Raw genomic sequence first — 14,385 nt, 5'->3', positions numbered from 1 at the left:
GAATAAACGCGATTTAATTAAATTAAATTCAGCCGATCTACACAAAAAAACAATCCCGGGAGCTACGTGGTCATCTCTGAGAGATTATTTAGCAACACAAAATATTAATATACTTGAAAGGACATTTTTAAAAAAAAATGCATCTAATTTTAAGTTTTATTACTCACCAAATATATATTATTTTTCCGAATATAGCTGGAATGTGTATATTAAACGGGAAAATATGAAAAATGTGGTATTAGAATTTCTGAAATTTTTTAAGTTTAGAGTCCAATTTGTTCATCTAGACAAAAGGTAAGTATGTATATATATGTATCGAATTGCTTTTGATCTTTTACCTCAGGCTTAACCGAAACGATTTTCTTTTAAATTTGGCTCAAATATTTCGACATATAAGAAAATTGATCATATTATTTTTTCTAAAAAATTCGTTAAGGCGGTGGGGGGAAATCGCGAAAAACCCAATTTTCTTCAGAGGCAATTTAGGAAATTTTTTTTTGAACGATATATATTATCTATTTATATTTTAAAAAATCAACCCCCACTCTTAAAATTTAAATATATGTATTTTGTTCTTTCGTTTGATCTCCCTTGGGTTTTAATATATAAAAAAAATCTTTTTGAATTTTATAAATAAGACATAATAGGGCCAACAAAATATGTCTAAAATTTTCCAAAATTATAAACCATGGACCTTAAACACAGAAAAGTTTTACGTTCTTGCTTTAACCTTTATTGGAGGGGGTGTTATATTTACAGTGAATACTCTAAATTGTATATATTTATTATTAAATTATATAATTATATATTTTATATATTATATTATTTATACATATTCTTATATTTAGAATATGAATATTCTTAGGAACATTTTTAAAAATTTCCCGTAGGGCAAACTTCTGTGATGTGTGTGGCAGTTTGATTTTCACCACACTCACAAAGGGGCATCGGTGTTTTACCCCATTTATACAGGAAATAGGCGCACCTATCATGCTGAGTCCGTATTCTGTTTAACGCATCTTATAGTAATTTTTAACAAAAAATTACTATAGTTAATATTAAGTTTTAATTTAACAGTCTAACAGGTTGATTTTTGCCCATGAATTATTTATTATACAAGTAAAACCTATTTGTATTAATTACTTAATCATTTTAATTACTAATTTCCCTTTTTAATTGTAGTATACGGGAATTTATTAAAAAAATAGCTTTTTAAGAAATTCGGAGTATACTTTAGCTTGTTCATAACTTACAAAATTAGATTCTCTTTTTCTCCGCCTATTGAAATCAAGAGATCTATAAAAATATTAAGTATTAAGTTTTTACAGTTTACTCGAAACAAAAGGTCATCGTACAGCAGGGTAGGGAAGAGACCTCTTTTTAATTGCAGATATTTCAGTTTGAGGTGGTTCTATTTAAAGTGCTCTTATCAAATTTTAAATTCTTCTTTAACATTATGAAAATATGTGAGCCAAGAGGTTTCCAAATAGTTGTGAGAAAAGATATTGTAGTATATTTTCATTTTTATATTGGTAATGGCACAAACCGCGCGCAAACACGATAACGCGCACATACAAGCACAAACATACACACACATTAATATACATACATACATTTAGAATATTGTTGTAAGTTTTATCACAATTTTTCTAGTTTATAAAAACGAAAAATATGGCGACTTTAAGGATTAATGTACTTTTATTATGAATCTGCTTATTTTTGGAAACTTCATATTAAGTTGTCTCTTGTGGTTGTACGTAATACCTTCTGAAAGATTTATTGCGCCTATGAATAGAGCTTTACATATATTTTACATCTTTAAAAACGGTTTTATATTATACATTTTCTTTCCACTGCTGTTGTCCCAAAAATAAATTGAGCTTCCTTATGTTACTTATAATTAGTATATTAAGATTATAATTTCGGTCTGAGAAAAATTTCATCAGTATAATTTAGACTTATTTTTTACCTAATACTTTGCACAATGGTTAAAATAGTTTTCATAATTTTTTTTTATTAGGGATAATAAAATGTTTTCATTTTAAGATACAAAAATATTATTTAAATTATCAAAGTTAAAATAAACACAAATATTTAACGTTTCAAAATAATAAAAAGAATAATAACCAAAACAGAAACTAACAAACTAATGAATATCTACTAATCTTAATAAAAAGATGCCTTTTTTCAATTCATATATTTTAAGATTTATTTTATTTTATTCATTTATTTGATATATGTGTACACTATTTGTTCTACAAATTAAAATAATAATCGATTTATATTATTATTATTTTAAAAACTTTGGTAACTATGTATAGGATATTTGAAGCGATTAATTGAATGGAATAGGATTATTGAATGTAATAAATCCAGAGATTTTAATTTATCGTAATAAATATTTGTTTTATAATAGCACAAAAATACTGTTGACATGTTCGATCCGATGTGTCAAATTTATAAATTACTGCCACAAAACCGTACACGTGAACGCTTTTTATTCAAAATATCATCAACATTGATAAATCGTACATGATGTATATGTTTGCGCGAATATTATTTAAAAACCAAAAAAAAATCGGCATCAATTATAAATATCAACCACTGTTTTACCTAAATCTGAAAAATCTTATGATTTTTCATTCCGTGATGAACATTTCACCAAGGAAAATTTACTTACTGATCCAGCATGGTGCCTTCCAGCGGCCAGGTATTTCTATGGTATCGAGTATTTTCTGGAACAGGTTCTCGTTCCCCTATCATATTACGCCATATGAATTTGGCAAAGTAGGATTCCATTGACAATTGGTACTGGCGGCAGGCACCGGTAGAATCAACTAACAATTATTGATTTCTATTTCTGTTAACTGACAAATGAAATTTGTAAAAACAGCACAGTAACGGCCACCATTAACTGTATTTAAAAAAAAAATTCAATTCACAATATGTGTCTACTCACGCGACCCAGACTCCAATTTTCAATTCATGTAAAGATTTTTCGCTTGTCATGTGGGTTAGTTGTCGACCACAGTCTTGTATTCTGGGAATTAATATACCTTCCCAGATGAAACCACGCTTCATCTACAAAAACGTAATGCCGAGGATACCTAAGGAATTTTAATCAGGAATATGTTTAAACCATTGGTAATAATTTAGTCTTTTGGCATGATCTGTAGGTTTCAGTTCTTGAGCATACATTCTTTTGTAGAGAAAAGTTTCAGTTCTTTTCTTACAGTCCGATATCTTTCTTTTTTACTGTTTAGCCTCTGGTAATTACCGTTCAGATAATACTTCAGAGGATGAATGAGGATGATTTGTATGAGTGAAAATAAAGTATAGTCTTGTATAGTCTCAGTTCGACCATTCCTGAGATGTGTGGTTAATTGAAACCCAACTACCAAATAACACCGGTATCCACGATTTAGTATTCAAATCCGTGTAAAAATAACTGACTTTATTTCCAAATCAGCTGATTTGGAAAGACGCGTTCACCACTAGACCAACCCGGTGGGTAAAGTCCGATATCTTGCTGCTGTGGAAACATACTTAATGACTGCGATGGACTTTGGGCCATAGCATCCGAAATATCAAGCAGCTTCTGTTCGTTTAGGTGGTTTTGCATTTCGATCAGCGTCTTCAACAGAGACACTTGTCCGAAATTTTCCGATAAGAGTGAACTGCAATGCGATGAGAAACAGGATTATTTGGAGATTTTTCTGAAAACTTGTGGTTCACTAAATCAGTACACTTGTCACCTTCACAAAAGACTTGTTCAACGAGAAAAATGGTTTCCTATACCGAAAAAACAATTAGGTTTGTCGCAACTATTGATTATGATAAACGAAACAACACGAAATGAAAAAAGTTCAATCATAACTCAACAACTGACGTCTTGCTTTATTACTGAATAACGCCCAACGGACCCACAGAGCAACCAACCTAACGCTGAAAAAATAGAATGTACCACATAATTCTAAAGCTTACTGTAGCGATTTTTCGAATGCACTGTAATTATTTCAGTTTAAATAGATGTAGATTTTACATAAAAATATTATACAGACGGTTTTTAAGCGCCTTCTTGTTTCCAAATTTTTTAGGCTATTACTGTGTGACTGATAATTAAAGTAGATAATTTTAAAAGCGTGTTAAGTTGTAGAGCGAGTATGGACTGTATTTTGAAATGATGGTTGAAATGATGAAATGAACTAAAACATGTTCTTCTTGAATCGTTACATTTTAATTTGTCACATTAGACATTTTTTGAATATCGAAAAAACAATTCACATTAGACTGATGAATAAATGACACAATAGTCAAAATGATACAATTGAACATTATCAATAAACACTAAAAGCCACATTAGACTTTAGCACGTGCGCGCGTGCTAGACTGCAAAATAAAACTATTCTGCACTAGAATGAAATGTTACATTAAACAAATCATGACCACTCCAAGCGGGATCCTACACTCGAATGATCGTACAAGACAAACTCGCCGGCCAGCGCTAATAGATGCTAGAGTGCAGCACCAAACGGCTCAACATAGCACGGAATAAAGAGAAAAACTCAATCACCTCTACTGTAAGAGCTGAAAAAGTCAGGTGACATTAGTACAACTTATCTTTGAAATATAATAATCATTGCATGCCAACGTTTTATAAAAAGTATAACTCTATACTCTATATCTGTACATTTATTTTTATTTATTTTATTCCAATTTTAGATAAAATTTCAATAAATATCTTTATTCCAGGTTTCTGGCTGTGGTACATCCGATCGCTTCAATGTCTGTAAGAACAGAACGTAATGCTTTTACAGCTATATTAATAACGTGGGTTGTGATAGTCGTTGTCTGTGTACCGGTATTTATGTCACACGGCGTTGTCACGTATTATCATGCCAGTAATCTTCAAACAGCTTGCGTTTATCTGCAATTTGATCCAGTCAATAGACCAGATGGACATAACAAACCACTTTTCCAGGTAAGAGTAGAATATTTAATTTATTTTTATAACCCAAAATTTGAAAATATATGTAATCTTTTGCTATATATAATTTTATATTAATAGTTAATGAAGATAATATCGAAACACAAAGTCGGTAATTTTGGGAACTAAATAACTGCAGTTGACAGAAGGTAGCGGCATGCATGTTACTTCATTATACAAATATCTGTCTGAAGTATAAGTATGTTGAAATAAATTACATTTCAAAAGATGAAAAGCATCGTTAATCGTTTTGCGTACGTAAATTTTGTTTAGTATTGAAATTTAAAGCCATAACCGTATACGCACAAGGTTTACCTAATGTACCTCAATTTTAATTGAATTAAACATAATAATAATAATAACAAATGCATGTAGTGAAATTAAGTTAATTATTTAATCAATGACATTGGTATGTATTGCAATATTATAGTATTTAATATTGTTTAGTATTTAACTTGTTTAAAAATACCTTCCATTACTCAAAAGTAACATATAGTGGGATATTCTCTGTTGGTTAAAGAAACCAGTATAAACTACAAAAGCAATACAAATATTTAAGTATTCGAATAAAATATTGTATTGCTTTATTGCAGCCTTCGGTCCAGTACAGGTTAAAAATATGAGCTTGAGGGTGAAAAAAAATTGAAAATCCCTTTTTTAACGTAACCGTTAATAAATTTTTCATTACTTTATTTCATCGTGATCAAAGTCCAATAAAAACAATTTCATTAATTATTTTGGTACCGTAAACAAGTATCCCTGATTGTATAAATAAATATATTTATTTATTTATTTATAGTAACTAAATTTTTAAGACAATATTAACAAATTTACGTATCAACGGAGTACGAAAATATCATAGCATATCCACCCTCAACTGAACTGCTGTAAATTTTTCAATGTAAAAGACTTTATAACCCAAAATTACTTTTTTAATTAAGAAAAAAAAATTAAAATTAAAATTTATTCCTGCATTTATTAATAAAAGTAGAAATTCAAGAGGTAAAGCAACATTTAATCACTCGTAGTTGATTTTCATATATAATAGAAGTTAATCAGTTTCAATTTACTATTAAATCAAAAAATGAATGATATTCTTTCGATGAACTTTACAATGATAAACTTTATAATTCCAGTTGTAAAGTTTGAACACAAAAAATATTAAATAAATATTTAATGTTACTGTTGTACATGTTGCTGTACATGTTGCTGTAAATAAATATTAAATGTTAATGTTGAAAATTACTAAAGATGGACGAAGCAGGAGCGATATAAAATGCCGAATAGCACAAGCTAAACGAGCCTTCAGTAAGAAATATAATTTGTTTACATCAAAAATTAATTTAAATATCAGGAAAAGATTTTTGAAAGTGTATGTTTGGAGTGTCGCTTTATATGGAAGTGAAACTTGGACAATCGGAGTATCTGAGAAGAAAAGATTAGAAGCTTTTGAAATGTGGTGCTATAGGAGAATGTTAAAAATCAGATGGGTGGATAAAGTGACAAATGAAGAGGTATTGCGGCAAATAGATGAAGAAAGAAGCATTTGGAAAAATATAGTTAAAAAAAGAGACAGACTTATAGGCCACATACTAAGGCATCCTGGAATAGTCGCTTTAATATTGGAAGGACAGGTAGAAGGGAAAAATTGTGTAGGCAGGCCACGTTTGGAGTATGTAAAACAAATTGTTGGGGATGTAGGATGTAGAGGGTATACTGAAATGAAAACGACTAGCACTAGACAGGGAATCTTGGAGAGCTACATCAAACCAGTAAAATGACTGAAGACAAAAAAAAAAAATTTAATGTTATAATGAGTTATATGATCAAATTATTATTGGTTAGAGAATTATTACAATTACAAAAAAAAAAAAATTAAATATGTACACCAATATAAAGTAAAAATCGGTATAATATTTAAAAAATAAACAGAATATTTTCCAAATAAAAAATATATATGAATGAATAAAATTGTATGAGTAGATATTTAAATTTAAGCTTTCTTTCTTTAGTGTTGGCAGAACCATCAGGATGAGTCCCTGAATTGGGATTAGGGAAGGGAAATCAAATACGGATATTAGAAACGAATAAAGATATTCTGAATAAACAGTCGCTGACAGGAAACGAGGATGTCTGTGGGGTGATGGGGTATTAACAGGAATGAGCAATACAATTATAAAATGTCACAAACTGAAATCTACACTATGATAGGCTGCCAATTAATAAGCCCACAGACTTTATACTTAGTGGGTAAAGAATAGTAAAGGAAACCGGTTGCGCGTAGAAGTTTAGGTGAAGAAAGGAACAAGAGAAACCATCTATGTTATTTCCCAAGTGATCCATATCTTGATGGCAGAGTTCATTTAGAATTTTTTTTAGAGTTTATAAATGGAGATCGGCTGGGAAGTATTTACATGATTAGTGGTTGTATAGAAAGAGAGTGTACTGTAGAAAGAGTAAGAGTGAGTAAGAGTGGGAGAGTGAGAGAGAGAGAGCGAGAGAGAGTGAGAGAGAGAGAGAGAGAGAGAGTGAGAGAGAGAGACATACTTATACTTAGAGGAGAAGAAAGAATAGCTATGTATGAAAGATAAAATATGCTTTACAATGTCTACAGAGATTTACAATGTCTAAGAACTGACGTAATCTAAATACTTCATACGGTAGTAATCTTGTATGAATTCTTTATGAATATTTGTATTTTTAGGATGAAAAATTTTAAATAAGACTAACTTACTTTTAAATGGTGCTGGTTGATGTTACTTCACGTGAAATAATTTTTACACTGTTGTTTTTACACATTTTTAGTGAACTGTATAAAATAAATTAGTTCTTATGATGTTTTTATTGTTGTGACTCAGCTGGCCCACACACGTTATAAACACACAGAATGTAAACAAACAGAATGTAAATAGTAAACAAATCGAGTATTTCACGATCTCATCCAGGTGCTTAAACTAAACTAATAGAATGTTAAGTATAATTTTAAAAAGATAAAACTATTTTGAACATATCAAGTTAATATCATTTTAATCATCTCTTAAAAAATTATTTTATAAAAAAATAATAAATTACAAAATACTCAGCACACCTAAAGAATTTCTAATTTGATAAATGTGAATCAAAGTATTCGAATTCACCTGTAAGAATTAGTACACATGTTGTCGTTGTCTAAAAAATGATACGATTGCTTAATACTCATTTTTTATTATTTCCCTAAAAATAATATATTTTATTAAAAAAAAAAATGTTAGGTATATATTTTCTACAACCGATGTCAGATCTTTTAAAGATTAACAAAATTCGTACTCGTAAATCTTTTAAAAGTTAATCCTTATTTACTTCGAATTTTCAAAAAAAAGAGTTTCGTAATTGTATTTTTTTCCTTTTTTTGTGTGTAACGTTTTATTGAAAATACGAGAAGTAATTGAGATTTATATCTTTTTCTCAAAGAGTTTTTACTTGGGTTTTATCATTGTGGTAGAAGAGAATCTAGTTAAAGTAATGAAGTGAGTAATGGGAGAGAGTAGACGACATCAGGATTCTCCAAATTTATTTACCTTCTCGGCTTACATTGTCACTGATCTAGTAACAAATAAATTGTTATAATAAATTTCGATATTCGTTCACTCAGAATAGATTTATTATTAACATTGTAAATATTATTTGTTAGCTACGTAAGTTAATTATTACATTCTTTAAAAAAATTCTTAAAATGAATCTTAAAAGGAAATAATAATTTACTATAGTATTTACATACTGATCTTTAATTTTCAGTTTTAATAGAAAATATTATTTGTTAAATAATACCAATACGCTTCTATCTTAGAAATTTTTAATCGTCTGTTTTATTGTCTGAGTAAAATCATATATACTGCCAAGTTTATAATTGCATCAGCATAGAACCATTATTTTTTAAAGACAACAATAAAAATTTCATTAAAATATTCAATTTAATTTATAAGATTATTTACTTTTCTTCAATTTTACCAATTGGCATTACAACTTAATGGACCGTTTCCTCATGATATTCAATTAATATAATAACATAGAGGCAAAATTACTCTACAGATACATTAAAAATAATTTTCACGCCAGTGAATATAGGATATGTATATTTTTCTTTTGTGAACCATTCGTTTATACATTAGTATAGCATATTGTTAGGTACATGTACATATTTAAAAAAATTTAAATAAAATGAGGCATTGAAAAAAAAGAAGACATTCCATAAAAATGGGTATTTATTATAAGATATAAACTACCTAATATAGACATGTATAGTCGATTTAAATTGCAACAAGTCTTAAACATATATAAACAACATATACTTAAACGCAAGTTTTTCTTTTTTTACGTAATGCAAGTGAAAATAAATTAATTTTCATTTACAATTTTACGTAATTCTTTTATATTTTCTAAAAATAAATAGTAAATTACGTAATAAAACTAATTTTTAATGAGATATAATAATAATAATGCCCAATTGTTTCCATCAAGTGATTTATAAGATTACCTAATTTAGACAGTTTTATGTATTTCTATTGTTTACTTTTATTATTTACTGATAATATTCTATACAGATAAAAATATTTTTTAATTCTCTTGATTTTACACATAAAAGAACGCTACAAAGATAATGCAAACAAAGAATTATGATGAACTAAATTGTAGAATGTTTTAGTAATGGCTACTATCAAGTTATTAGAGACTACCAAATTTAAATCTGTCGTCAGAGAAGACACATTAAATCTTGAAAGACTCTGCTGGCTTGAAGATTTCATAATAATCTCAAAAAGTACAGTACCAATGAAAAACGTAGAGATTTAGTTTTGAATTTGCCGTTGATATGGAGACTTCCGGATATTCATACGAAAATAAAAATAACATATGAAATTAAATTATGATAAAAAAATCTTTTTTTTAATTCCCGCAGACTTAGGCAGTTAACCTAACACGTAACTTAAGTTGGCTCATTAAATAATATGGGATTTATCTTGTTAATAATATTTTTTAAATTGTAAACTCATCTTATATTCAGTATAAAGCCGCAACAATTATCAATTAATTTCTAAACTAACATGTTGAAGATAATAAAAAAGATAGTAAAGTAAGATATTATACGAAACAGAATTGTGCATGATGTAAGAGGTATGTTGAGATTAAAATATTGTCAAAGAATTGAAAATAATGGAATGAATGATGCATCAAACCAGTAAACTGATTAACGATATCATTTAACGATAATTGAATAACGACAGTTGATAAACGATAAATACTCTTAGAATAATGTAAAAATTCAAAAAATAAGATCGAAGATATAATGATACTCCTTTCTACAGACGTCCGCAAATGAAAAATCCTTAAAATGTATAGTCAACCTTCTTTACCATTGTCTTCCCATACAATTTAACATCTATAGTTCCACAAAATATTAATATTTCAGTATAACAGAAATAAACTTTTGATGAAGTTTATTTCTAATTTTCATCAGTATATCGACTTCATCTTTATAAAGAAATAAACTCAGTGAAAAAAACATTTTCACGGCTTGCCATGACAAGTTTGAGTAATTTTGAGTGATGAAGAATATCAGCTAAATATTTTACTGCTGAAATCGTTTTGCGATGTTGTTTTCTTGAAAATTAAACATTTTTAAAACAAATATTTCTGTTTTTCGTTTTATATACAAAATGACAGTAAAATTTGCTTCTCCTCGTACCTGGAATAAGAAATTCCTACTTCTTCAGCAACTTCTTTAATAGTGATTCAGTGATTATAGATCATAATGTTCTTCATTTTGTTGATATTTTCATCATTTTTGATGTGTTAGGATATCCAACCCTTTTGTCCTCTTCAACATCTTTATGGCCTATTTGAAACCGTTTTTACTACTAGTAGATTGTAGTGTCAAAATGATATACTCTCCAAAAGCTTTTTATAATACCTTCACCGTACCACTGCACTTAATTCCATTTTAAAGTAAATATTTTTTTCCGTGATTTATTAATAAAATATATCGCGACAAGTAATAAAGTAATTTAATGTAATAAAGTCCTTATTAAATGGTTTTCCGATTAAAACTACACATTTAATGTCTCTGTAAATGTATAGAAAAGACATAGAGCAGAACAAAAAGATTCTGGTTATTTTTTTATCATGCATCATATTATTGCATTTTATATATATATATATATATATATATATATATATATATATATATAAAATCATAGTACAATAAATGTAAAGAATTGTTTCAATTTAATATTTACGTATGTCACAGAATGAATTTATGGAAATGTTATGCAATATGTTTTAATTAGAAAATAATATTTTATTACAATAATTGAATTTTTCTTAAAGTGTATTTGGGAAAGAACTTTCTAAATAGAGAAATCTGATATGGACACCACGTAAATTCCTTGTATGCCTATTAAATTACATAGCCACATGTTTTAAAAAAGAAAAGTACATAAAATTGTATTTCATCAATAACTTCTAATAGCTTTTCATTTTTTTGTTTTTTAATTCCAATGATTAAATTAATATTTATCATAACATATTTTTATGATCAGAGGTTCATAATTATTAATAAATCAATATATTTAGATTAAAAAAAAGAGGATTTGAAGTCTGACTCGAACTGATATGCCTTCCCTATAAGAACCAAATATTTCATTAATTAAAATTTTCTTTGGCTATACCTCTGGAATCAATGAAAATAAGTACAACATGATATATCGATGAAAAGCTCTCAATGAGAGCTTATTACTACAGTTAAGAAAGAGTCCTAAATCCAAAATTTCAACATCCTACGTCTAACCTTTTTTGAGTTATGCAAGATACTTACGCATATATGTTTTCACAGACGTCACGCTGTAACTAGTCAAAATGGATTCATGGATGGTCAAAATGGATATTTCCGTTGAAATCTGAAAACCGAAATTTTTCCCTATCACAATATTTCTTTAACTTAAGTAAATATCCACAATACACAATAACGGATTTGGATGTAGTGGCAAAACATTTCTTTTTCATTTTATTAAATATTTCAACCATATAATTTGTTATAAAGCTTATAAAGAACATACAGTATATGAAAAAAAAAAATAAATAATTTTAACAGTTTGAATAATGTAGTTTATTTTAAGTTATTTCGTGGTAAACACTTTTTTCCTTACAATTTATTATTTTTTATAATACGGTGTAAGGAAAAAAGGTATTGTGAATTATAAAATACGAGGTAGGATTTCCAAAATACGAGCAATAACAATTTAGACAATATCAGCAATTGAACCCGAATATCAAAGTTATATCGCGTTGATCGTTGATTATTTGCTAGATTTTTTCATTCAAATAAATTTGACAGTCAAGTCTTACTAATTAAAAAATTACTAATTTAAAAAAAAAATAGGGTCAAAGCGTGGCGACGTTCAGGATCAGGGTGGTAGTCTTTTTGTCTAGGGTGTTCGGGCCCACCCACATTCAAGAGTGGACGGGTCGGGACTTCCCGATGATGGCATAAAGAACCCTCAAGGTATGAATGGGTCGCGAAGTGAAGAATGTGCGAAACGTACATCCGGAACTGTTAGATTAGGGACAGGATGGGTAGCTCCTTAGCAGAAGCGCATAGCGGCTATCCGGAATAGGAATTTTGGTGTGTCTTAGTGAAGTTGGGGAGATCCCGGTGGGAAAAACCCAGAAGGCGGATAGCTAGGGCGGACAGAGAAACCTGCCACGACACTCCGAGGTGACTGTGTTATGCTTAACGGCGAGGACCGGTTGCCTTGGGGGTGTTATTAAAGTAGTAGTGTTGTTAGGTAAGTAGTTATTTAATGTAAATAAAAAAAAGGCTTACTAATTAGTTTTTATTAAAAATAAAATAAATTTATAGATTTTGTAAGTTTGATATTGAAAATATTGAAGTACTGGAATTAATAAAATAGAAAAACTAAGCAGTTAATAACAATGTGTATGGTTTAAAACGGTACTGGATAAAAACGAACGGTTACACGTTAAATTTAAGAAATTCATTTGTAATGGAACATAATTCAAGACCTATCATACTTTATATACGAAGCAGAAATGAAAATTTATAGTTATAACGATCCACACAAAATATCCGGCTTCCAAAATTCTTCATATTTGCAATCCACTGGTTTAACAGATGTCATGTGTACCACCTGGTGCCGGTTAAATATGTAGTTGAATAAGTTACAACCTAGAGGAAGGAACTTTATCAGTTATGTCATAGAATTATTTATCAAACGAGTTAAATTAATTTTTTTTTTTCCAGTTTTATTTGAAAATAATAAAAAAATATATATACTAATTCATCAGATAATATTAAAATAACTTGACAATATATTAAAACAGATTACTTTAAACAAAAAAATATATATATATTGCAATGTTCGTGAATATGTGTTTCAAATTCATTTTTTAATCAATCTAAAACATTTTAATCTTTCTCACAAAATAACTAAATGGTGTTTTTAAATGCTCTACTAACTTTATATGCAGGTTTCTCCGGATAAATTTATTATTTATTTCCTTAATGAATATGTATTTAAATGAATAAAACTAAGATTTTTTACGTATAATATTTGTTAGAGAGTTATTCCAAATTTGCTTACGAATAACTTGTAAAAAGGTTTTTTTAGTACTCAAACGCCACGGAAATTAGCCACCGTATCCCGCAGATCTTATTGAAGAACTTGTCTGTCAGGTTACGTAACCAGTTATTAAAATGACTCTCTTACTTTCAAGTCACTGAAAATCCTTCTATATGAAAAAGTCTTCTATAAAGAAGGAGATAGTACCTAGCGCCACCTGTAGACAGGAAATTCAAAAATATTCTATTTGAACTGGTCAATTTAGGTTTTTGTACGATTTAAGGGATGTAATCTGCAAATTATTATGCACAAAACAAATTCTTTGGAATCATGAGCAATTAATTAGTTTGGATTGCTTTTTAAATTTTCAGTATTTCGCAATAAACTTTTGATGTTATTCTGGTCCCAGATTCATTATATTCTATCATTAAAATTCCCTTAAATCCTAAAACATTGTAATTACCATCTGTCAGTTTGATAACCTGATTGATTTTTTTAAGATTTTCAATTTTCGGATGCCAATCTTGAACCACTCTCTCAAAGCAGGTCGTATTATGGATCTATTACTCGCAGTTATAATGATTTTTTTTTTTTTTTGTTTGGTTGTTTGTGGGCGAAAAACGCTTGGGCGTTATCATCGCCCGGTAGTTATTATTAAAAGGTTAATATAACTCCAAAATAATAAGCTATACAAGGTGTAAACGTAATATTAATCATATAATAAAAATGTATTAACACAAGCCAAGAAGACAAAATAAACCCAAAACTAATATCACAGACAAAGTT

General features: G+C 28.6%; 1 protein-coding gene across 1 annotated transcript in view; it reads left to right on the top strand.

Annotated features, from left to right (window-relative positions):
• LOC142330093 (allatostatin-A receptor-like) overlaps window positions 1–14,385 on the top strand; it is a 613,143-nt gene that overhangs the window by 54,779 nt on the left and 543,979 nt on the right. Inside the window, exon 2 of the mRNA XM_075375153.1 lies at window positions 4,753–4,981. Coding sequence (XP_075231268.1) covers window positions 4,753–4,981 — 229 coding nt within the window. The remainder of the gene's footprint in view (window positions 1–4,752; window positions 4,982–14,385) is intronic.

This window comes from Lycorma delicatula, chromosome 9 (genome assembly GCF_047948215.1).
Source record: "Lycorma delicatula isolate Av1 chromosome 9, ASM4794821v1, whole genome shotgun sequence".
Classification (NCBI taxonomy): Eukaryota; Metazoa; Arthropoda; class Insecta; order Hemiptera; family Fulgoridae; genus Lycorma; species Lycorma delicatula.
This window is presented reverse-complemented; position numbering and strand designations above follow the sequence as displayed.